General features: G+C 42.1%; 1 protein-coding gene across 2 annotated transcripts in view; it reads left to right on the top strand.

Moving 5' to 3' along the window:
• Positions 1–23,336, top strand: part of CMPK1 (cytidine/uridine monophosphate kinase 1) — a 45,150-nt gene that overhangs the window by 12,107 nt on the left and 9,707 nt on the right. Inside the window, exon 2 of one of the 2 annotated variants that reach the window (XM_031015282.3) lies at positions 22,675–22,821. The exons of the other annotated variant lie outside the window; for it this stretch is intronic. Within the exon in view, the coding sequence (XP_030871142.1) occupies positions 22,675–22,821 (147 nt within the window). The remainder of the gene's footprint in view (positions 1–22,674; positions 22,822–23,336) is intronic. 2 annotated transcript variants of the gene reach the window in all.

Below are 23,336 nucleotides of genomic sequence, written 5' to 3'. Positions count from 1 at the left end.
TCTCCTGCCTCAGCCTCCTAAGCAGTTGGGATTACAGGCATGTGCCACCATGCCCAGCTAATTTTGTATTTTTGGTAGAGATGGGGATTCACCATGTTGGTTGGACTCCTGACCTCAGGTGATCCGCCCACCTTGGCCTACTAAAGTGCTGGGATTAGAGGTGTGAGCCACAATGCCTGGCCTTTTTTTGTTTTGTTTTGTTTTGTTTTGTTTTTGAGACAGAGTCTCACTCTGTCACCCAGGCTGGAGTGCAGTGGCGCCATCTTGGCTCACTGCAACCTCTGCCTCCCGGGTTCAAGAGATTCTCCTGCCTCAGCCTCCTGAGTAGCTGGGACTACAGGTGCCCGCCACCACGGCCGGGTAATTTTTGTTTTATTAGTAGAGACGGGGTTTTACCATGTTGGCCAGGCTGGTCTCGAACTCATGACCTCGTGATCCGCCAGCCTCAGCCTCCCAAAGTGCTGGCCTCCCAAAGTGGCTCCCAGGCATGAGCTACTGCACCCAGCCTAATTTCATTCTTAAGTAACCACACTTACTAATGAAATGTATATGCCTGTTGTGTACTGTTTCTCATACGTTGGAATCATATTGGACACTTCCACCTGCATTTCTTATTAATTTTATCTCCCTGTCTCTTTTCTTTCTCTCTCTCTCTTTTTTTTTCTTTTTTGAGTCGGAGTTTCACTCTGTCGCCCAGGCTTGAGTGCAATGGTGTGATCTTGACCCACTGCAACCTCAGCCTCCTGGGTTCAAGCAATTGTCCTGCCTCATCCTCCCAAGTAACTGGCACTACAGGTGTGCGCCACCATGCCTGGCTACTTTTTATATTTTTAGTAGAGACGGGGTTTCACCATGTTGGCCAGGCTGGTCTCGAACCTCAGACCTCAGGTGATTGCCTGCCTTGGCCTCCCAAAATGCTGGGATTACAGGCATGAGCCACCGTGCCCGGCCCGTTTGTTTGCCTTTCCCTCCCCCTCCCCATCTCTCCTCCTCCCTCCTCTCCCCTCTCCTCCCCTCCCCTTCCCTTCCCTTCCCCAAGTGATTCTCCTGCCTCAGCCTCCCAAATAACTGGGATTACAGGTGCCCGCCACCATACCCGGCTAATTTTTGTATTTTTAGTAGAGACGGGTTTCACCGCGTTGGCCAGGCTGGTCTTGAACTCCTAACCTCAGATGATCCACCCGCCTCGGCCTCCCAAAGTCTTGGGATTATAGGCATGAGCCATTGTGCCCGGCCTACTTTATTTTTTAATTTTCTTTCTTTCCCTTCCTCCTTCTGTTCCTCCTTTCCTCCCTCCTTCCCTCCCTCCCTCCCTTTCTTCTTTCCTTTCTTCTTTCCTTTCTTCTTTCCTTCCTTCTTTCCTTCCTTCCTTCTTTCCTTTTTTCCTTCCTTCCATTCATTCATTCTCTCATTCATTCACTTTGTTGCCCAGGCTGGAGTGCAGTGGCACAATCATAGCTCATTGCAGCCTCCAACTCCTGGACTCAGGCAATCCTCCCACCTCAGCCTCATGAGTAGCTGGGACTACAGGCACATCACACCATACCTCTCTAATGTTTAAAATTCTTGTAGAGAGAGGTCTCATTATGTTGCCCAGGCTGGTCTTGAACTCCTGGCCTCAAGCCGTCTTCCTGCCTCAGCCTCCCCAAATGCTGAGATTACAGGCATGAGCTGCTGTGCCTGTCCCACATTAATTTTCATGTGATACTTGTTTTTATCACAGCAACAGCCCATAAAAAATCAGCCTCACAAAGATATGATGTAATTGAAAGGAATGTACCATGATCTTTTTGTTGTTGTTGTTTTTGGTTTTTGTTGTTGTTGAGACAGAGTGTCACTCTGTCATCCAGGCTGGAGTGCAGTGGTGCAACCTCAGCTCACTGCAACCTGTGTCTCCCAGGTTCAAGCAAATCTCCTGCCTCAGCCTCCCGAGTAGCTAGGACTACAGGCATGCGCCGTCACCATGCCTGGCTAATTTTTGTATTATTAGTAGAGACGGCGTTTCACCATGTTGGCCAGGGTGGTCTCGAGCACCTGACTTCAAGTGATCTGCCTGTCTCAGTCTCCCACGGTGCTGGGATTACAGGTGTGAGCCATCGTGCCCGGTCCATGATCTTAAGTTGAAAATTAACTATCTTGTGTTCACTTAGTGTCACGTTGACTATTGCTGTGTTTCCTTTAAAAAATTAAACCCAGGGCACTATTGTGAATTTGCTGTACTACATTCCAGTTTAGATGCTAATGCAAAAGGATTGTAATCACTGAAGACCTCCAAAAGTCACATAGGAGTACAGTATTTTAACGGGTAGCTTTCTGAATTGAAATCCAGAGGATTAGAGAAATCAATCTAGTAGTGGGACTTTTTGTCCAGGTTAGAGAGAGAAAGGATGGGGACTCTGCTGGGAGTATAGAGACAGCACATATATTTTGATGTCTTATTTTTTTGTTTCATGTTGGCCTAGTCACACTGATTCTTACTACCTTAAAGCTAATACTTTTAGCCCAATTGCCATATGAAAATGTGTTTGCTCTTACATTTTAGTTGCTTTAACCTGACAAATTAAGAACATTTTTACAGACTAAACATGTGATAAGAGCATTTAGAACTTTAATAGGGAACAGGTGTGACAGACATACTGTTTGCTGACAGTTTTATGCTGCCTGGTGCGTAAAGTTAACAAACCATCACTTTGGTAAAGGAAAAAGCACCAGTTGTTACTTACTAGTCTCAGAGGCCTTCACTTTGAGGGACTGGGTCCCATGAAACATGTTCTTCCATGCCTGGTTTCCATCAGTCTTCTCCAGAAGACCCATAAGCTGGTTCCATTCCCTGTTGGAATGTATCCTATGTCAACAAGCAATTGAATATGCCTAATTTGGGGCTACACAAAAGTCTGTTTCCATACCCACTTTCTGTTTGGAGCTTCCAGAATGTGTTAGTCATTGATTGGTATTGGAAAACGTTACATGTTTAATTTAACCCACAAGCTTTACCTGTATAATTATGTATGATTTAGTTAGGTAATAACATGAATTTTCATTTTCTTGGTGCCTACTGGGAGTATAGAGACAGCACAGATGTTTTGATTGTATAATTGGGTGTTGACGTAATGGTTAATTTAGGTTTTCAAATAGAGTTTTTCCTTGCTATGTATCATTTGAAGGGCAAGGGAAGTGAAAAGTGGAAATGGTAATGTTTCAGAAGTGGGGAAAGGCAAGGAGGAAGCAAAGGAAGCAAGAAGGATGGTCAGAATCAGGCTGAATCAAGGTGGGTCAAATATGCCTAGCTTTCTGTGTGTGGATAAAGTTTCTGATCTCATCTGCAAGCCAGGATATAACAAAATGATCAACTTTGAGTTTCTTCTTTAACTCCCACCAGTAGATTCTGTTATTCAATGGCCATAGTAGCTTGAAGACGAAAGACTGCATCTCCATGTGGGTCACCTAGGAATTACCTCAGAGGCCTGTTGTGGAATAATAGAGTTATTGAGAGTGAGGACACCTGGGTTCGAGTGCCAGATTTCTTTCCAGTAACTGGCAAGTCAGCTTATCTCAATTTCCCCTTATGTAAAACGAAGCGTATAGAGGAGTAGATGGTCTTACCAGCTCCAAAACAGATCTGTGCCTCAAAACTTCTGTGTTAGATAGCATATAACCCAATATAGTCACACCCAAGAGGCAAAATATCCAGTTACTATGAATATGTGTGCCTTCTTTGCTATTCTGTGGCATACGAGTTGGAGCACCAAGGAATTGGGTTTAATAAATTCCTTTATTTCATGTTCATCTAGAACTTCACAGTGGTAACATTGCACCTATAAAGTTGAGAAAAGGAAAGCTTTTTGAAATGTAACAGTTGCTTGTATGTATTTTTAATTAAAAATTTTTAAGAAATGTGCTATTAGGGCCAACTTTCTAAATGTTCTTTTTTGTTTGTTTGTTTGTTTGTTTTGGAGACAGGGTCTTGTTCTGTTGCCCAACTTTCTAATTTTTCTTTTTTTGAGACAGGGTCTCGCTCTGTTGACCAGGCTGGAGTGCAGTGGCGCAATCTCTGCTCACTGCAATCTCCGCCTCCCGGTTCAAGTGATTCTCCTGTCTCAGCTTCCTGAGTAGCTGGGATTACAGGCACGCACCACCACGCCCAGCTAATTTTTTGTATTTTTAGTATAGATGGGGTTTCGCCATGTTGGCCAGGCTGGTCTAGAACTCCTGACCTCGAGTGATCCGCCCACCTCGGCCTCCCAAAGTGCTGGGATTATAGGCATGAGCCATCTTGCTCAGCCTTATTATTATTTATGTAGAAACAGGGTCTCACCGTGTTGCCCGGGATGGTCTCGAACTCCTGGGTTCAAACAGTCTGCCTGCCTCAGCCTCCCAAAGTGCTGGAATTACAGGTGTGAGCCACCATGCTCCACCTACTCTTTTTTTTTTCTTGAGACAGGACCTTGCGCTGTCACCAGGCTGGAGTGCAGTGACATGATCATGGCTCACTGAAGCCTCGACTTTTCGGGCTCAGGTGATTCTCCCACCTCAGCCTACAGGCACAAGCTTGTAGTCCCAGCTACTTGGGGCCAATTTGTGGGTTGAGGTTGGGGAGGGGGTGTTGTTTTGGTAGAGGTGGGGTTTCACCATGTTACCTAGGCTGGTCTTGAACTCTTGGGCTCAAGTGATCTGCCTGTCTTAGCCTCTCAAAGTGCTGAGATCACAGGCATGAGCCACTGTGCCCAGCTATTTTGGTTACTCTTATTTAAAGTAGTGTGCGTACATTATAGAAAAATTGGAAAATACAGGCCAGGTGCCGTGGCTCATGCCCGTAATCCCAGCACTTTGGGAGGCCGAGGTGGGCGGATCACGAGGTCAGGAGTTCAAGACCAGCCTGATCAACATGGTGAAACACCGTCTCTACTAAAAATGCAAAAAAAAAAAAAAAAAAAAAAAAATTAGCCAGGCGTGGTGGCACGCACCTGTAATCCTACTCAGGAGGCTGAGGCAGGAGAATTGCCTGAACCTGGGAGGGCAGAGGTTGCATTGAGCCGAGATCACGCCACTGCACTCCAGCCTGGGCGACAAAGTGAGACTCTGTCTCAAAAAAAAAAAAGAAAAATTGGAAAATACAGATCCCCCACCCTTCCCTAGCTCCTGGAAAGTTCTAATCTACTGTCTCTATGAGTTTGCCTATTTTAGGTACCTCATATAAGTAGAATTATATGATATTTGTCATTTTGTGTCTGGCTTATTTTACTTAACATAATTTTTGTTTGTTTGTTTGTTTGTGACGGAGTCTCGCTTTGTTGCCCAGGCTGGAGTTCAGTGGCACGATCTCAGCTCACTGCAACCTCCGCCTCCCAGATTCAATGATTCTGCCTCAGCCTCCCAGGTAGCTGGGACTACAAGCACATGCCACCACGCCTGGCTAAATTTTTGTATTTTTATTAGAGATGGGGTTTCACTGTGTTAGCCAGGGTGGTCTCGATCTCCTGACCTCGTGATCCACCTGCCTCGAGCTCCCAAAGCGCTGGGATTACAGGTGTGAGCCACTGCGCCTGGCCCATAATGTTTTTAAGCTTCTTCCATGTTAGCATGTATCAGAACTTCCTTCCTTTTTATGGCTGAATAATGTTCCATTATATGTATGCAGCACATTGTGCTTAGTCATTCATCTGTTGATGGACACTTAGGTTGTTTCCACCTTTGGTTACTGTGAATAATACTGCAGTGATTGGTGTACAAGTATCTGTTTGAGTCTGTTTTCAGTTCTTTGGGGTATGTACATAGAAATGGAATTGCTGAGTCACATGGTAATTTTGTGTTTAACTTGTTAAGGAACCACTAAACTATTTTCCACAGGAGCTGCACCATTTTACATATCCACCAGCAGTGTACAAAGGTTCCAGTTTCTCCACATCTTCACCAATGTTTATTTTTTTTGTTTTTGTTGTTGTTTTGAAAATTATACCCATTCTAGTAGGTGTGAAGGGTTTTTTGTTTTTTTTTTTTCCTCAGAATAGTGCATTTAAAAAATTGTCTTTGGCCGGGTGTAGTGGTTTACACCTGTAATCCCAGCACTTTGGGAGGCTAAGGCAGGTGGATCATTTGAGGTCAGGAGTTGATGACCAGCCTGACCAATGTGGTGAAACCCTGTCTCTACTAAAAATACAAAAAATGGGCTGGGCGTGGTGTTGCACATCCGTAATCCCAGCTACTAGGGAGGCTGAGGCAGGAGAATTGCTTGAACCCGGGAGGCGGAGGTTGCAGTGAGCTGAGATTGCGCCACTGCACTCCAGCCTGGGCAACAGAGTGAGATTTCATCTCAAAAAAGTAAATAAATAAAAATAAAAAGATGTCTTTTAATTGGGTTATATATCTTCTTATCGAGCTGTAAGAGTTTACATATTTTAAAGATAAGTCCCTTATCCAGATGTATGATTTATAAACATTTTCTCCCATCCTGTGGGCTGTCTTTTATTTTCTTGGTAGTGTCCTTTAAAGTATAATGTTTTAAATTTTGAGGAGATCTTACATCTTATACAATAGAACATACAGTATACTTTCTATTGCCTATGGTGCAGAGATTAAAAAGGCTGATAAGCTAGTCCAAAACTACAAAAATAAAGATGTAACTGGTATCTATATAGTGCCACGAGTTGGGAGTGGGAAAGAGAGGGGGTAGTGGTAAATGGAAAGGAAGGTGGGGAGGGATGGGGGGGTCACAGATTCTCTTTACTTCTTTGACCAGTTCCAGGGCATAACTGAGTTCAAGTTAATTAAATCAGATTAGTGGGATGCCCGTTAAGCAAAAAGTCACCTATTTTGTAAATGGTTTTCAGTGCTTTTTCTATTGTGTAGTCATGACAGGAAAAAAATTTGGAAAAATTTTCCATAAGATTACCACTTCTTAGGTCATTTTCCTTGATGAAGTTAGGCTCTAATCAAGAACCAAGAGGCCCATGTAGTCTGCTGTACATTATAGAAATGGGTACAGTTATTTATGGTCATCATTAAATCCCATGCTGGGCTGTGGTTTGATTGCGATATTGTTTAAAAATGTATTATCACTAAACTGACTTTAATTTTAGATTGAGCAAAATATACTTATGAAGGTAAATTTTATACCAAAATTTTAAAAAAATTACTACTTTTCAAGCCAAATGATGATTTCTCTCACACTTCTATTAGCACAGGTTATTGGAGTAACAATGAAGGTGATTCTTTGTTATCTAAGCAGTGATTGATGTTTTTCTAAAAAGTCAATTAAGAGAGGTTACTTGGCACAATAAAGTTATGAAAGTGCTCCAATGGGTTATTTTGGAGACTAAGAGTAGTATGCTTATATTGTCTATGCCATAGAAGTGGCATTTCTAGAATATCTTGCTTATAATTTTAAACTCAAATGTCTGGAGTAGAGCTTCATTGAAATATGTTTCCTTTTAAACTTTTGCTGCTGTACCTTATGGATCCTCTCAACTGAGTATGTCTCTAAATTTCCTTCTGTTTCTAGGCTATAAAACTGGACTGTTTTCTGTCTCCTTCTGTAACTCTTTATGCCCATGCAGTGTGTTTCTGTGTTACTATATTATTCTTTTGTTTCTCCTTTGTTTAAGGAGTGGATCACTTTCCAGAAAAATTTTTATCTAAACACTTGAATTGATTTTTGTATTTAGAGCAGTTCACCAATATGTCTTCAGAGCTGCTATTCTCTATCATGATTTAGTTTTAAATTTTAGATAAGTTTTTGATTGTGCAGGTACTGTTTCCCTTTTTTTAAATACCATATGGTGGTTTTTATATTGGGATTCTTATCCTTACTTCATGTGAGACAACTGAATTTTATTTTGCTGTGCTCTTAGGATTTGATGTTAATAAAACATTTAAATCATCAATCTTTCCTTGTGATATTTACCTTTTGTTTTGAGATGGAGTCTCACTTGTCACCCAGGCTGGAGTGCAGTGGCGTGATCTTGGCTCACTTCAACTTCGGCCTCCCAGGTTCAAGCAATTCTCCTGCCTCAGCCTCCTGAGTAGCTGGGATTACAGGCACCCGCCCCCATGCCTGGCTAATTTTTGTATTTTTAGTAGAGACGGCGTTTAACCATGTTGTCCAGGCTCGGCTCGAATTCCTGACCTCGGGTGATCCCCCTCCCTTGGCCTCCTAAGGTGCTGGGATTACAGGCGTGAGCCACTGCGCCTGGCCTGATATTTACTTTTTAAAGATGTATAGGTTGGGCATGGTGGCTCAGTCTTGTAAGCCCAGCACTTTGGGAGGCTAAGGTGGAAGGATTGCTTGAGCCCAGAGTTTGAGACCAGTTTAGACAACATAGTGAACCCCATCTCTGCAAAAAATAAAAAAATGAAAAAATTAGCCAGGCATGATGGCATGCTCGTAGCCCCAGCTACTCGGGAGGCTAAGGCGGCAGGATCACTTGAGCCCAGGAGGTAAAGGCTGCAGTGAGCCGTGATTGTGCCACTGTATTCCAGCCTGGGCAGCAGAGCAAGACACTGCCTCAATAGATAAATAAAGATGTATGGATAGTGCATACGTTTTTAAAACTAAAATTTTTAAAGTTTATATGTATATGTGTATATTGTAAAAAAAATTCAAACAATTTTGGAAGTATACAAAGTAAAAAATGAAAGTTCTCTTTAATCTCATCCTACCCTCCTTATGTAATCACTTGTCAGGTTTTTGCGTGTGTGCCTTTCTGGTCCTTTTTGGATGTATTTATACTCAGATATAATGCACATGTGTATGCACATACACATTGCTTATTGTTTTGTGACTTGCTTTTTTTTTTTTTTTTTTTTGCTTAGCAGTGTATCTTGGAGAGTGTTCCATATCGGAACATACAGATAGTTCTACTTCATAATATGCACAATAGTTTATTTAGCCATTCCTATATTGGTGGAAGTTTAGATTTGTTTTGGTGGACATAGACATTTGTTTACAAAAGACACTGCTGTAAACATTCATGTACATATGTGTTTGTGCACATGTGCAACAGTACCATAACTCCTAGAAATGGAATTACTGAGTCAAAGTTTGAGCAAACTTAAACTTTGATTGAATAAACTTAAATAATTTGCCCAAGACTGAACTGATTTATACTTCTATGAAGTATGAAGATACTGGTTTCTCCGTATTCTTACCATTGCTGAATATAACATTTTATTTTATATTAATTTTATGAACATTAGTTTTATAAAATTTTTACTTTTAATCCAGTGGAAAATGGAATCACATTGTCTTTTTTTTTTGAGATGGAATCTTTGTCGCAGAGGTTGGAGTGCAATGGCATGATCTCAGCTCACTGCAACCTCTGCCTGCCGGGTTCAAGCAATTCTCTCGCCTCAGCCTCCCAAGTAGCTGGGATTACAGGCACACACTGTCATGCCCAGCTAATTTTTGTATTTTTGTGGAGACAGGGTTTCGCTATGTTGGCCAGGCTGGTCTTGAACTCCTGACCTCAGGTGATCCGCCTGCCTTGGCCTCCCAAAGTGCTGAGATTACAAGCATGAGCCACCATGCCCAGCCTTTTTTTTTTTTTTTTTTTTTTTTTTTTTTGAGACAGAGTCTCGCTCTGTCACCCAGGCTGGAGTCAGTGATGTGATCTCTGCTCACTTCTGCCTCAGCCTCCCAAGCAGCTGGGACTACAGGCATGCACCACTATGCCCAGCTAATTTTTGTATTTTTAGTAGAGACGGGGTTTTAGCATATTGGCCAGGCTGGTCTCAAACTCCTGACCTCGTAATCCACCCGCTTCAGCTTCCCAAAGTGCTGGGATTACAGGTGTGAGCCATCATGCCCAGCCTTTTTTTCTGGGGGGACAGAGTCTCGCTCTGTTGCCCAGGCTGGAGTGCAGTGGTGCAATCTTGGCTCACTGCAATCTCTGCTTCCCGAGTTCAAATGATTCTCATGCCTCAGCCCTGCAAGTAGCTGGGACTACAGGCATGTGCCACCACACCTGGCTAATTTTTGTATTTTTAGTAGAGACAGGGTTTCACTATGTTGGCCAGGCTGGTCTCGAATTTGACCTCGGGTGATTAGCCTACCTCAGCCTCCCAAAGTGCTGGGATTACAGGTGTGAGCCACCGCGCCCAGCCAGAATCTCTTTATATGCAATATATAGTATCCCATCACCTTTGTATAGTGAAAATATTTTCCTCCAAGCTGTTACTTATTATCTGATTATACTTACGATGCCTTTCTTTGTTCAAAAGTTTTTATTATTAATGTGGTCAAACATAAATCCTAGCTGTTTTGGTTCTTGTTTAGTGCCAAGCAAGATGTCTTTTCCTATCTCAGTTTATTTTCCTCTGGTACTGTCATAGGGTTTTTACTTGTTTTGTGTTTTAGAACTTTAATTCACCTGGCGTTTAGTTTTGTTGTAGTGTAATGCAGAGATCTAATTTTATTTTTTCCCAGATGGATAGCCAGTTGCACAAGTATCATTTACTAAATAGAAATAAATGAAAGCACGTATTTTAGGTGCTTTTATTACTTGTTGAATTCTTATTTACACTTGGGTCTATTTCTGGACTCCCTTGAGTTTCATTGTTCTATTTGTCTATTTTTATACCAGTACCACCCTGTTTTACTTGCTGTAGTTTTATAAAATCTTATGTCACAAAAGGGACAAGTCCTCATTTGTAGTTGTTAATATTATTTCAGTTTTGGCCATTCACTCACATTTACTCTTTCTGATAAGTTTGAGAGTCAACTTACCAAGTTTCATTTAAAACAAACCAAAAAGACAAATGCCAATCAAAGTTTGCTTAAAGTTGCCATAAGTTTATAGATTAATTTGTGGAAAACTGAATAATTACAGTATGAATTTTTCTATCTAGTAATACAGAATGCCTTCTATTTATTTATTTATTTGAGACAGGGTCTTGCTCTGTCACCCAGGCTGAAGTGCAGTGGTGCAATCAAGGCTTACGGCAGCCTCCACCTCCCAGGTTCAAGCAATTCTTGTGCCTCAGCCTCCTAACTAGCTGGGATCCGAGATGTGTGCCACCATGCCAGGCTAATTTTTGTATTTTTAGTAGAGATGGGATTTCACCATGTTAGCCAGGCTGGTCTTGAACTCTTGGCCTCACGTGATCCGCATGCCTTCATCTCCCAAAGTGCTGGGATTACAGGCATGAGCCACTGCACCTGGTCTGCCTTTTTTTTTTTTTGAGATGGAGTCTCGCCCTGTCGCCCAGGCTGGAGTGCAGTGGCACGATCTCGGCTCACTACAAGCTCCACCTACTGGGTTCACGCCATTCTCCTGCCTCAGCCTCCTGAGTAGCTGGGACTACAGGCACCCGCCACCATACCTGGCTAATTTTTTGTATTTTTAGTGGAGATGGGGTTTCACCGTGTTAGCCAGGATGGTCTCGATCTTCTGACCTGGTGATCCGCCTGCCTCGGCCTCCCAGACAAAGTGCTGGGATTACAGGCGTGAGCCACCGCGCCCGGCCCTGCCTTCTTTTTATGATATTGATTTTATTTGTCTTACACTAAAGTGTTTTTAATTTATTCGTATAATTCTTACACATTTAGTTTTACATTTATTCCTAAATGTCACCAGCATCTGGTGAGGGCCTTCTCACTGTATCATCCCATGATGGGAGCCAAACTCATCCTTTTACAAGGAAACCACTCTGTGATAACGTGATAATGGCATTAATGCATTCTTTTTTTTTTTTCTTTTGAGACGGAGTTTCGCTCTATTGCCTAGGCTGAAGTGCAGTGGTGTGATCTCAGCTCACTGCAACCTCTGCCTCCCGGGTTCAAGCGATTCTTCTGCCTCAGTCTCCTGAGTAGCTGGGATTACAGGCACCTGCCGTCATGCCTGGCTGATTTTTGTGTTTCTAGTAGAGACAGGGTTTCACCATGTTGGTCAGGCTGATTTTCAACACCTAACCTCAGGTGATCCACCTGCCTCAGCCTCCCAAAGTGCTGGGGTTAAAGACATGAGCCACTGCACCAGCCAATCCGTTCTTTTTTATGTCAAATACAATCCAAGCAGAAATCCATTCTTGAGGGTGGGGCTTCCATGATCCAAACACCTCTCATTAGGCCCCACATCCCAACACTGCCACATTAGGGATCAAGTTTCCAACACAGGAACTTTGGGCATATTCAAACCACAGCACATAATATTGATATTGAGCCAGTTTGGTATTTCTGTTCCTTTATCGGCGTGTAATTTGTAGTTAAGCCACTGATTATTTTGGACTTTGGTCTAGGAGTAACCTGTATGAGTTTGTCTATCTCTTCTCTGACCTATCTTGAGTGCTGTCATAGTAGGTCTTTTTTTTTTTTTTTTTTTTAAGGGACAGAGTCTCATTCTGTTTCCTAGGCTAGAGTGCAGTGGTACAGTTATAGCTTACTGCCTCCTCTAACTCCTGGGGCTCAAGCTACCCACTTGGCTGAGCCTTCCGAGTAGCCAGGACTACAGGTGCACGTCACCATGACAGGCTAATTTTTCCATTTTTTGTAGAAATGACATCTTGCTATGTTGCATAGGCTGATCTCAAACTCCTGGCCTCGAGCAACCCTCTCGTCTTGACCTTCCAAAGTGCTGAGATTACAGGCATGAGCCACAGTGCCCAGCCACTCTTAGTAGGTCTTAAATCTAGTAGTGTAGTCCCTGTTTTTAGAAGTTTGTTCTTCAAGAGATTCTTCTAGTTGTAACATCTAATAATGATATTTTGCTGTGGCTGTTAGTATAGTATAGTATGTGTAGATGTCATTTTTGGTAGCATACATATTATTTCTGTTTTATAAATAAACAGATCTAAGAAAGATTAAGTAAATTACCCACTGTCACACTGGGTTGTGACAGAGTTATAAAACCTTAACACTCTAGTTCAGTGTTCTGAGTGTGTGATTTCATGTAAGGTTCAGGTTCTTGTTATCTTTGCTGAGTTCTTTGTGTTTCTCTAAATTTATTTCCCCATTAGTTTGATAATTTTGCAAATGCTCAAATGTTATGTTTGCTTAATATTATTATTTAGGATTTTGTCTCCTTTGTACATTTTTCTGGTGTTGATTCTTAAATTCAAATAAATTCTAGTTCCTAAAGAGCACCTGAGATACTAAAATGTGATTATTTCATGAAGAGGATCTTTACATGTTGCATTTTCAAGCAGTTGAATCTTTTGGACCAACTTTCTTGCTTTTGAAATTCCTTAGGCAAATGATATTCTCATTTTAATGTTATTTACCTTTTTATAATAAGAAAGAAGTACAGGCCAGGTGCGGTGGCTCACACCTGTAATCCCTGCACTTTGGGAGGCCGAGGTGGGCGGATCACGAGGTCAGGAGATCGAGACCATCCTGGCTAACATGGTGAGACCCCGCCTGTACTAAAAATACAAAAATTAGCCTGGCATGTTGGCAGGCGCCTGTAGTCCCAGCTACTCGGGAGGCTGAGGCAGGAGAATGGCGTGAACCTGGGAGGCGGAGCTTGCAGTGAGCCAAGATCGCGCCACCGCACTCCAGCCTGGGCAACAGAGGGAGACTCCATCTCTAAAAAAAAATAAAAAATAAGAAAGAAGTACAGTGTGGCCTGTTTAGTGGTTGTTAAGAAACCTTTTTTCTTTTTCTTTTTTTTTTTTTTTGAGATGAAGTCTTGCTCTGTCACCCAGGCTGGAGTGCAAAGGCATGATCTCAGCTCACTGCAAACTCTGCCTCCTGGGTTCAAGTGATTCTCCTGTTTCAGCCTCCTGAGTAGCTGGGATTACAGGTGCCTGCCTCCATGCCTGGCTAATTTTTTTGTATTTTTGTAAAGATGGGGTTTCACCATGTTGGCCAGGCTGGTGTCGAACTCCTGACCTCAAGTGATCCACCCGTCTCAGCCTCCCAAAGTGCTGGGATTACAGACCTGAGCCCCCACACCTGGCCTGAAACCTTTCTTTTATAAGGAGAAATAGGAGAGGCTGGTCTTGAACTCCTGACCTCAAGTGATCCACCTGCCTCAGCCTCCCAAAGTGCTGAGATTACAGGTGTGAGCCACCACACCCAGCCTGAAACCTTTATCTTATAAGGAGAAGTAGGAGAGGCTAGGGCTTCATCTGAGTGATTTGATGTATACAAAGATCCATGTTACCTTTGCTGTGTGCCTTTCTCCAGGTATTCTCTTAAGAACTGAATTAACTGATTCCTAGGCTTTTAGACCACCTGCAACAATATCTAGGTTGTAGTGATACATGAGAGACTTCTTAAGATATTGCTTCTTCCTAGAAATAAGATGAGTATGTAACTTGTATGTTCTACAGTGACAATAAGAATTTATCATTTAATTAACAAGACTAAGTGAGCGTTTCCTAAGAGTAACAAGACCCCTGTGCCTATCCATTAATGCTGGAAGTTTTCAAATTATTGCCTCTGAGCTCCTGGACTCCCTGAAGGTGTCTAAGCCTGGTCTCCATCTTTGACCATTTTCCATTCCTTCTAATGTAGGGAATGCAAATTGATTCAAAATGGCTGAGATGAATTAAAAGAAATAAAAATACTGGAATTGACCAATTACAGAATAAAATTAAAGTGTGAAAATTCCAGTTTACGTTTCCTGTAGGGTCCATTTGGCATATAAATCAGATGCTATAATCCTCTATTATCTGAGAAGCCATCCACAAAATGTTAGAGGGACATCCAGGCCTTACATAGATGAGGAAACAATCTCTTCAGTGGCTTCTAACTCACTCTTAAGTTTTATTTATTCTATTTTCTTGCCATTGCTTCTGAAGAATCAGCTTCCCCAAGCAGACAATCATCAAGTCATTAAAGTCATAAAGACTTTAAGTTATGCAAATATGGAGAATTACCTTTATTAATTAGTAGTGAGGCTCAAGTCATTTTATAGATGCAAGTCACTATTGCATCCTTTGTTAATATAACCCTTTTCCTTCCTCTGTGTCAGCACATTGCTTGGCACTTTGTAGACAGCAAATATTTATGGATTTACAGTAAGTTGAAGTGTTGCCTGAATTAAGGTTTTGTTACATGAATATTGTCATCCAAAAGACCACCAGGATGGCTACATAGTAGAAAGAAGAGCTTTATTGGTGATATCAGTTTGCATACTGGGGAGAGAGTCCCTGGCATAGATTGTGCTCCATCTTTGAGGAGGAGATGGGCAGGTTGGGTTTTATGCTTCACATGGCTTAATATTATATAGTAGTCTTAAATATGAAGCTGGTTTGGGAGAAAAGCTATACATATTTATGAGGGGAGTTGGGCACATGTGCAATGGGTAAACATATATGTAACATACATCCCATGTTCATTTTGGGGTGGGCTTTTAGCATTAAAATAAGGTGGACTTGCTGGGCATGGTGGCTCACACCTGTAATCCCAGCACTTTGGGAGGCCGAGGCCAGTGGATCATGAGGTCAAGTGATCAAGACCATCCAGGCCAATATGGTGAAACCCTGTCTTTACTAAAAATACAAAACTTAGCTGGGCATGGTGGTGCGCACCTGTAATCCCAGCTACTCTGGAGGCTGAGACAGGAGAATCACTTGAACCCAGGAGGCGGAGGTTACAGTGAGCCGAGATCGCGCCACTGCACTCCAGCCTGGGCGACAGAGCAAGACTCTGTCTCAAAAATAAATACATAAATAAAATAAGGTGGAATTTGGCTCTTTATGTCAAAGGGCGAACTATAGGACACAAAGACAAGTTTGTGTGCAACCTCTATAAAGTGGCTGAAACTGGCTTAAGATCTGCAACTGCATATCAGAAAAGAATGTTTCTGAGGCTGGTCCTCTGTCCAATCACAGTTATAGTGGTCTGGGTTGTAAATCAGAGTTAGGAGGGGTCTGATAATTTGCAAGAGTGTGATTTTTTCTTGTAGCCATAGGAATTTAGAAATTTGCCATGTCAGCCAGGCCCTGAGCCCCGGACCTGTAAGCAACTTTTGTTCCCTTAACCTTAGGGTCCATCTTAGTTGATAAAGGGATGTCTATTTTGGTCTTTCAGATCACAAGGGAAAAACATTGAGGAAAATGTTGTAATTGTCTGCAATTGAATGGATTATATCCTTCCTTTTTCTCCTTTCTAGGATATAAGCTTTTAAAATACTACTCTTTTTTTTTTTTTTTTTTTTTTTTTTTTTTGACGGAGTTTTGCTCTTATTGCCCAGGCTGGAGTGCAATGGTGCGATCTTGGCTCACCACAACCTCCGCCTCCCAGGTTCAAGCGATTTTCCTGTCTCAGCCTCCTGAATAGCTGGGATTACAGGCATGCGCCACTATGCCTGGCTAATTTTGTATTTTTAGTAGAAATGGGGTTTCTCCATGTTGGTCAGGCTGGTCTTGAACTCCTGACCTCAGGTGATTCGCCTGCCTTGGCCTCCCAAAGTGTTGGGATTATAGGCGTGAGCCACAGCACCTGGCCTTTTTTTTTTTTTTTTTTTTCCGAGACGGAGTTTGGCTCTTGTTGCCTAGGCTGGACTGCAGTGGCGCGATCTCGGCTCACTGCAACCTCCGCCTTCTGGGTTCAAGCGATTCTCCTGCCTCAGCCTCCCCAGTAGCTGGGATTACAGGCACACACCACCACGCCCGGCTAATTTTTTGTATTTTTAGTAGAGACAAGGTTTCACCATGGCCAGGCTGGTCTTGAACTCCTGACCTCAGGTGATCCGCCCGACTTGGCCTCCCAGAGTGTTGGGATCACAGGCATAAGCCACCATGCCCAGCCTGGAGATGGAGTTTCACTCTTGTTGCTCAAGCTGGAGTGCAGTGGCACGATCTCGGCTCACTGCAACCTCCGCCTCCCGGGTTCAAGCAGTTCTCCTGCCTCAGCCTCCTGAGTAGCTGGGATTACAGGCACACGCCACCACGCCTGGCTAATTTAAAATATTACTCTTTAATTAGATAAAGAAACATGCTTCATGCTAATTTGGAGGTTATCTGCAAAAGCTTTCTACTTAAGAAAATATTTAGCTTCGTTGAGAACTTCCATACTTTAATATGTGGATTTGCGATGAAATATGCATGGTCAAATGCAATGCACACATTTACAAATACTGTGAGAGCAAACTAAAAATGAGATTAGGAATCCACTAGCAATTTAAGTGAGATATTATACTCAGCTTTCTCCCACTAGATACAATTTTTTTCTTAATGATAAGCTTCCTTTAAGAGTGATTATAGGAAAAACCCTTTTTTCCAACTTCTATGGGTGGGACTGGAAGGAATTCTAAAAAGTTGGCCAGTAAATATCTGGGCAGTGTATTCTTACAGTCAAAGGAAAGTAAGTTCCCCAGGGATGGCAAGTATTTTTTCTGGAAAATCCTTATCATATGTCCTATTTATATTACAGATGTTCCTCAACTTAAAATGTGGTTGTGTCCCAGAAAACCCATTGTAAGTTGAAAATGTAGTAAGTCAAAGTGTGCTTTAAACTTACAATACAGTATTTTCAGTTTACCATGGATTTGGAGGTAACCCCCATCATAAATGAGGAGTGTACTGAATGTGTATGCTTTCACACCATTGTAAAGTCGAAAAATCCTAAATTGGACCATCCTAAGTTAGAGATTGTCTGTAACTGGTAGAAGTACTATTAGAACTGTTTTGAGGTTGGGTGTGGTGCCTCAGGCCTGTAATCCCAGCACCTTGGGAGGCCGAGGCGGGTGGATCATTTGAGGTCAGGAGTTCAAGACCAGCCTGACCAACATGGTGAAACTGTCTACTAAACATACAAAAAAATTTGCTGCTCATGGTGGCGGCTGCAGTGGTGGGCGCCTGTAGTACCAGCTACTTGGGAGGCTGAGGCAGGAGAATCGCTTGAACCCTGGAGGTGGAGGTTGCAGTGAGCCGAGATTGTACCACTGCACTCCAGCCTGGGCAACAGAGTGAGACTCCGCCTCAAAAACAAATAAACAAACAAACAAAAAACAGGCACGGTGGCTCATGCCTGTAATCCCAACACTTTGGAAGGCCGAGGCTGACGGATCATGAGATCAGGAGTTCAAGACCAGCCTGGACAACATGGTGAAACCCCATCTCTGCTAAAAATACAAATATTAGCCAGGTGTGGTGGCGGGCACCTATAGTCCCAGCTCCTCGGGACGTTGAGGCAGGAGAATCACTTGAACCTGGGAGGCAGAGGTTGCAGTGAGCCAGGATTGCGCCACTGCACTCCAGGCTAGGTGATTGACCGAGATTCCGTCTAAAAGAAAAAAAAATGTTTTGAAACAGATAATAGACTTACATAAAGTGTTGCTGGGATGTTGTGGGCTCTAAAGCTGTTGTTTGCAGCAGGCACCAGACTGGTGCATCTGGATGACCTCCCCCCATAGTACCTGCAGCATTTTGGGGTGTTTGGGTGAAGGTGGATTGTTGACAGCACATAACCAGCATTTAGATTTTAAGGATCTGCCTTTAGATATGGGTTCATGGCCAAAAAAAAAAAAGGATTCTAAGGTTTAGTAGTCTTATGGAGAATGCAACATAACCTTAGTCTTTGATGCTTCATAGATGTAAATCTAAAGGACGCCTAATAGTTTTATATATATATTTTTTGTTTGTTTGTTTTGGTTTGGTTTGGTTTTTTTGTTTGTTTGTTTGTTTGAGACAGTCTCGCTCTGTCACCCAGGCTGGCGTACAGTGGCGCAATCTCAGCTCACTGCAAGCTCCGCCTCCCGGGTTCACGCCATTCTCCTGCCTCAGCCTCCCAAGTAGCAGGACTACAGGCGCCTGCCACCACGCCTGGCTAATTTTTTGTATTTTTAGTAGAGACAGGGTTTCACCATGTTAGCCAGGATGGTCTTGATCTCCTGACCTGGTGATCCACCTGCCTCAGCCTCCCAAAGTGCTGGGATTATAGGTGTGAGCCACCATGCCCAGCCATATATTTATATTTTTAATATATAATAATATAAATTATATACTATATTACATATAAATTTTATATATTATATGCCATAAGTTATATGATATAAATTGTATAATATATAATATATGAAAATGTAATTTGTATATTATACATTATATGAATTTATATATGTTTTGTTTTGTTTTTTAGAGATCCCAGGCTGGAGGGCAGTGGCGTGATCATAGCTCACTACATCCTGGGCTCAAGTTTTCCTCCTGCCTCAAACTCCTAAGTAGCTGGGACTACAGGTGCTCATAGCCTTGCCCAGCAAATGTTTTTATTTTTTGTAGAAACATGTTCACTGTGTTGCGCATGCTGGTCTTGAGCTCCTGACCTCAAGCAATCCTCTCACCTTGGCTTCCCAAAGTGCTAGAATTACAGGTGTGAGCCACTGTACCTGGCTGTACCCAATAGTTTTAATTCACTTCAGTTGCTTTAAAAATACATTTGTATTTAATATCTCTGCTATGTTCCCTCTATAATGCAAGAGAAGCTCAGTAGCAGTTCAGTGGCAATTTCTAATTGCCACATTAATGGGAGGAAGTGCCTGGCATCTGGATCTCCTCCTGCCTTCAAGGACTTGCCATTTGTGCATCATTTGTACCCTGAAGATCGTTGTTTTTTTTTTTTTTTGTCTTGTTTTTTGGTTGTTTTCTGAATTTAGGAGAGATGCAGTTGCTAAGAAATCAGATAAGTTAGGCCAGTTGGGATGGCTCATGCCTGTAATCTCAGCACTTTGAGAAGCTGAGGCAGGTGGATTGCTTGAGCCCAGGAGTTTGAGACCAGCCTGGGTAACATGGCAAAACCCCATCTCTACAAAAAGTACAAAAATTAGCCGGATGCAGTGGCATGTACCACTAGTCCCAGCTACTCGGGAGGCTGAGGTGGGAGAATTGCTTAAGCCTAGGAGGTGGAGGTTATAGTGAGCTGAGATCGTGCCACTGCACTCCAATCTGGGTGACAGAGTGAGACCCTGTCTCAAAAAAAAAAAAAAAAAGTGAGAGAAATTGAACAAGATGGTTTGAGATTTGACCCCATAAAGTTGTCAACATTTGCCTAGTTGTAGTAAAATAGAGTGCCATTTTGTACTTGTTGTGAACATGGTGCTTTTTTTCTCCCTCCAAATCTTAGTGCATGATCCGTAAAAGTTATTGAATTGTTTTTCAACTTCTTAAAGGAGAAATTTCAGTTAAAATTTTAGGCACTTATTCTAAATGAATTGAGCTTATATATTTGTCACTAGAAAATTACTATCTTTAGGCCAGGCATGGTGGCTCATGCCTGTAATCCCAGCACTTTGGGAGGCTGAGGTGGGCAGATCACCTGAGGTTAGGAGTTCGAGACCAGCCTGGCCAACATGGTAAAACCCCATCTCTACTGAAAATACAGAAATTAGCCAGGCATGGTGGTGCACGCCTGTAATCCCAGCTGCTTGGGAGGCTGAGGCACGCGAATTGCTTGAACCCGGGAAGCAGAGGTTGCAGTGAGCAGAGATGGTGCTCCAGCCTAGGTGACAGAGCAAGACCCTGTCTGAACAACAACAACAAAAAGCCACCATTTTAAGTTCAATAGTAGCTTGTAATTGTAGTTATAGTATTTGTAAGTTGCTATGGTTTTGAGTGTTGCTTTTAAGACTGTTGTTAGTTACCCACTAAGTTTTAATTGCAAGGAAATTTCAGAGAATGTGAAAAAGTTTTGGTTAAGACTGGAAAATATCTATTCTTGCTTTCCTCAAAACTGGCTTCAGTGATTACTTAATGACAGCAGAATGCTTTGAAAATATGCTCTTTAAAGTCTAGCTGTTACTAAAATACCATAATAACTTATATGTAAGTGATAGTTGCTTTTTTGTTGTTGCTGCAACTGTGGTAAGAGGAAAGCATTATTAGCAAAATCCTTAAGAAAAATATAGTATAAAAAACTGGTAAATAGAGAATTTACAAAAATGGAATGTGGGTGAGAACATGAGACACATGGGTATAGGTTTGACATCTTTATATTCATTTGAATTCTTTGTTTCCTTGGACTTTGCAGGTAAGGTTGTTTTTTCTTTTTGACAAACTGTATAATAATAATAATAATTTTTATTTGAAATGGAGTCTCACTCTGTCACCCAGGCTAGAGTGCAGTGGTGTGATCTTGGCTCACTGCAACTTCTGCTGCCTGAGTTCAAGTGATTCTCCTGCTTCAGCCTCCTGAGTGGCTGGGATTACAGGCACCTGCAACCACATCTGGCTAATTTTTTGTATTTTTAGTAGAGACGGGGTTTCGCCATGTTGGCCAGGCTGGTCTCAAACTCCTGACCTTAGGTGATCCACCCGCCTTGGCCTCCCAAAGTGCTGGGATTATAGGTGTGAGCCACCGCACCCAGCCTTTTTTTTCTTTCTTTAAAAAAAAAAGTTTAATAGAGATGAGGTCTGTGTTGCTTAGGCTGGTCTTGAACTCCTGGGCTCAAGCCATCCTTCTGCATCAGCCTCCCAAAGTGCTAGGATTATAAGCATGATCTACCTTGCCCAGCCTGACCATTTCTTCTAATGGAAGGTCCTATATGACAGAGAGACGTGGATGATATTAGGATCTTGTTTATTCTCATCAAACTTTATACTCAATTATAGTCAGCAAATAAACTATTTAGAGTTTTCATTTGCTGACTACCTTACCGTTAACTTACTATTTAGTAAGCAAGAACAAATTTAACCAGCAATTTCGGGAATGAGAAAAGGAGTAAAGAAGATATATGGCTTCTGTAATCCGAAAACAGAAAACTCACCATAACCTGGGTAATTGAAAGAGTTGCTTTTGTAAAATGTGCCGTTGAAATACTCTTTAAAAAGGGGGTTGGGAGTGTGGGCTGCCTCAAATCTTAACATCGAAGCTAAAGATAACATTTAATTTATCACATATTTATCGTATACTTGGATAAAATGAAAACTCCATTGAGGGAGTCTTAAGAATTTGGGATGATATGGTTGTTGTAACTGAGCGATAAATATAGTTATCTTGGTGTCTTTAATATTTGAGAGTAAAAGCATTTTTAAAATCAATTGTATGATTCTTTTGATTTAATAAAAAGGAACTTGCAAGTTTATGTGGAAGAAGAAGCTTTTCTTTTTGTTTTTCTTTTTTCATTTTTTGAGACAATGTCTTGCTCTGTCACCCGGGCTGGAGGGCAGTGGTGCAATCACGGTTCACTGCAACCTTAAACTCCCAGTCCTTTTGCATCAGCCTTACAAGTAGCTAGGACTACAGGCATGAATCACCATACCCAGCTAATTTTTACATTTATTTTTTATTTTTATTTGAGATGGAGTCTCGCTGTCGCCCAGGCTGGAGTGCGGTGGCGCGATCTCAGCTCACTGCAACCTCCGCCTCCCGGGTTCAAGTGATTCTCCTGCCTCAGCCTCCTGAGTAGCTGGGATTACAGGCATGCACCACCATGCCTGGCTAATTTTTGTGTTTTTAGAGAGATGGGGTTTCACCATGTTGTTCAGGCTGGTCTCGAACTCCTGACCTCATGATCCACCCACCTCAGCCTCCCAAATTGTTGGGATTACAGGCGTGAGCCACTACGCCCAGCCAGGATATATTTATCTGAACATTATAGCTATGAAGAATAAAGATATCCATTAAGCAAACTGGATTATGGGAAATATCTTAAATTTTTCTTTATTATTTAATATACAAGCAAAACTTCTTTATTGTAGAAAAATTAGAATATAGAAATTAACACAAAGGAAAAAAAGTATAGTCCTACCACTGGGTTGAATGAATTCTGGTATTTTTCCTATGTGTGCTTCTTTCAGAAATATGGCTACACACACCTTTCTGCAGGAGAGCTGCTTCGTGATGAAAGGAAGAACCCAGATTCACAGTATGGCGAACTTATTGAAAAGTACATTAAAGAAGGAAAGATTGTACCAGTTGAGATAACCATCAGTTTATTAAAGAGGGTAAGGAGTGTGAATGCCAACCAGTTCAAACCAGCGAGGAAAGAAGAAATTAAATTCACCTTTTGGCCAGGCAGTTGCTCATGCTTGTGATCCCAGCATTTTGGGAAGCCAAGGCAAGAGGATCACTTGAGGCCAGGAATTCAAAACCAGCCTGGACAACCTAGTGAAACCCCATCTCTACAAAAAATTTTTTTAAAAAGCCAGGCGTGGTGGCATATGCCTGTAGTCCCAGCTGCTTGTGAGACAGAGGCAGAAGGATTGCTTGACCCCAGAAGTTCAAGTCCAGCCTGGGAAACATAGTGAGACCTCCTCTCAAAAATAAATAAATAAACAACAATAATAATAAAAATAAATAAATCCACCTTTCATATGTGTAATGAAAAATATCAAAGATTTTTTGTTTTGTTTTGTTTTGAGACAGTGTCTTTGTCACCCACGCTGGTGTGCAGTGTCCTGATCACAGCTTGCTGCAGCCTCAACCTTCCAGGCTTAAGCCATCTTCCCACCTCAGCCTC

The sequence above is a fragment of the Gorilla gorilla genome, chromosome 1 (assembly GCF_029281585.2).
Source record: "Gorilla gorilla gorilla isolate KB3781 chromosome 1, NHGRI_mGorGor1-v2.1_pri, whole genome shotgun sequence".
Taxonomy (NCBI): Eukaryota; Metazoa; Chordata; class Mammalia; order Primates; family Hominidae; genus Gorilla; species Gorilla gorilla.
The sequence above is the reverse complement of the archived record's forward strand: the minus strand, read 5'-3'. Positions and strand labels throughout refer to the sequence as shown.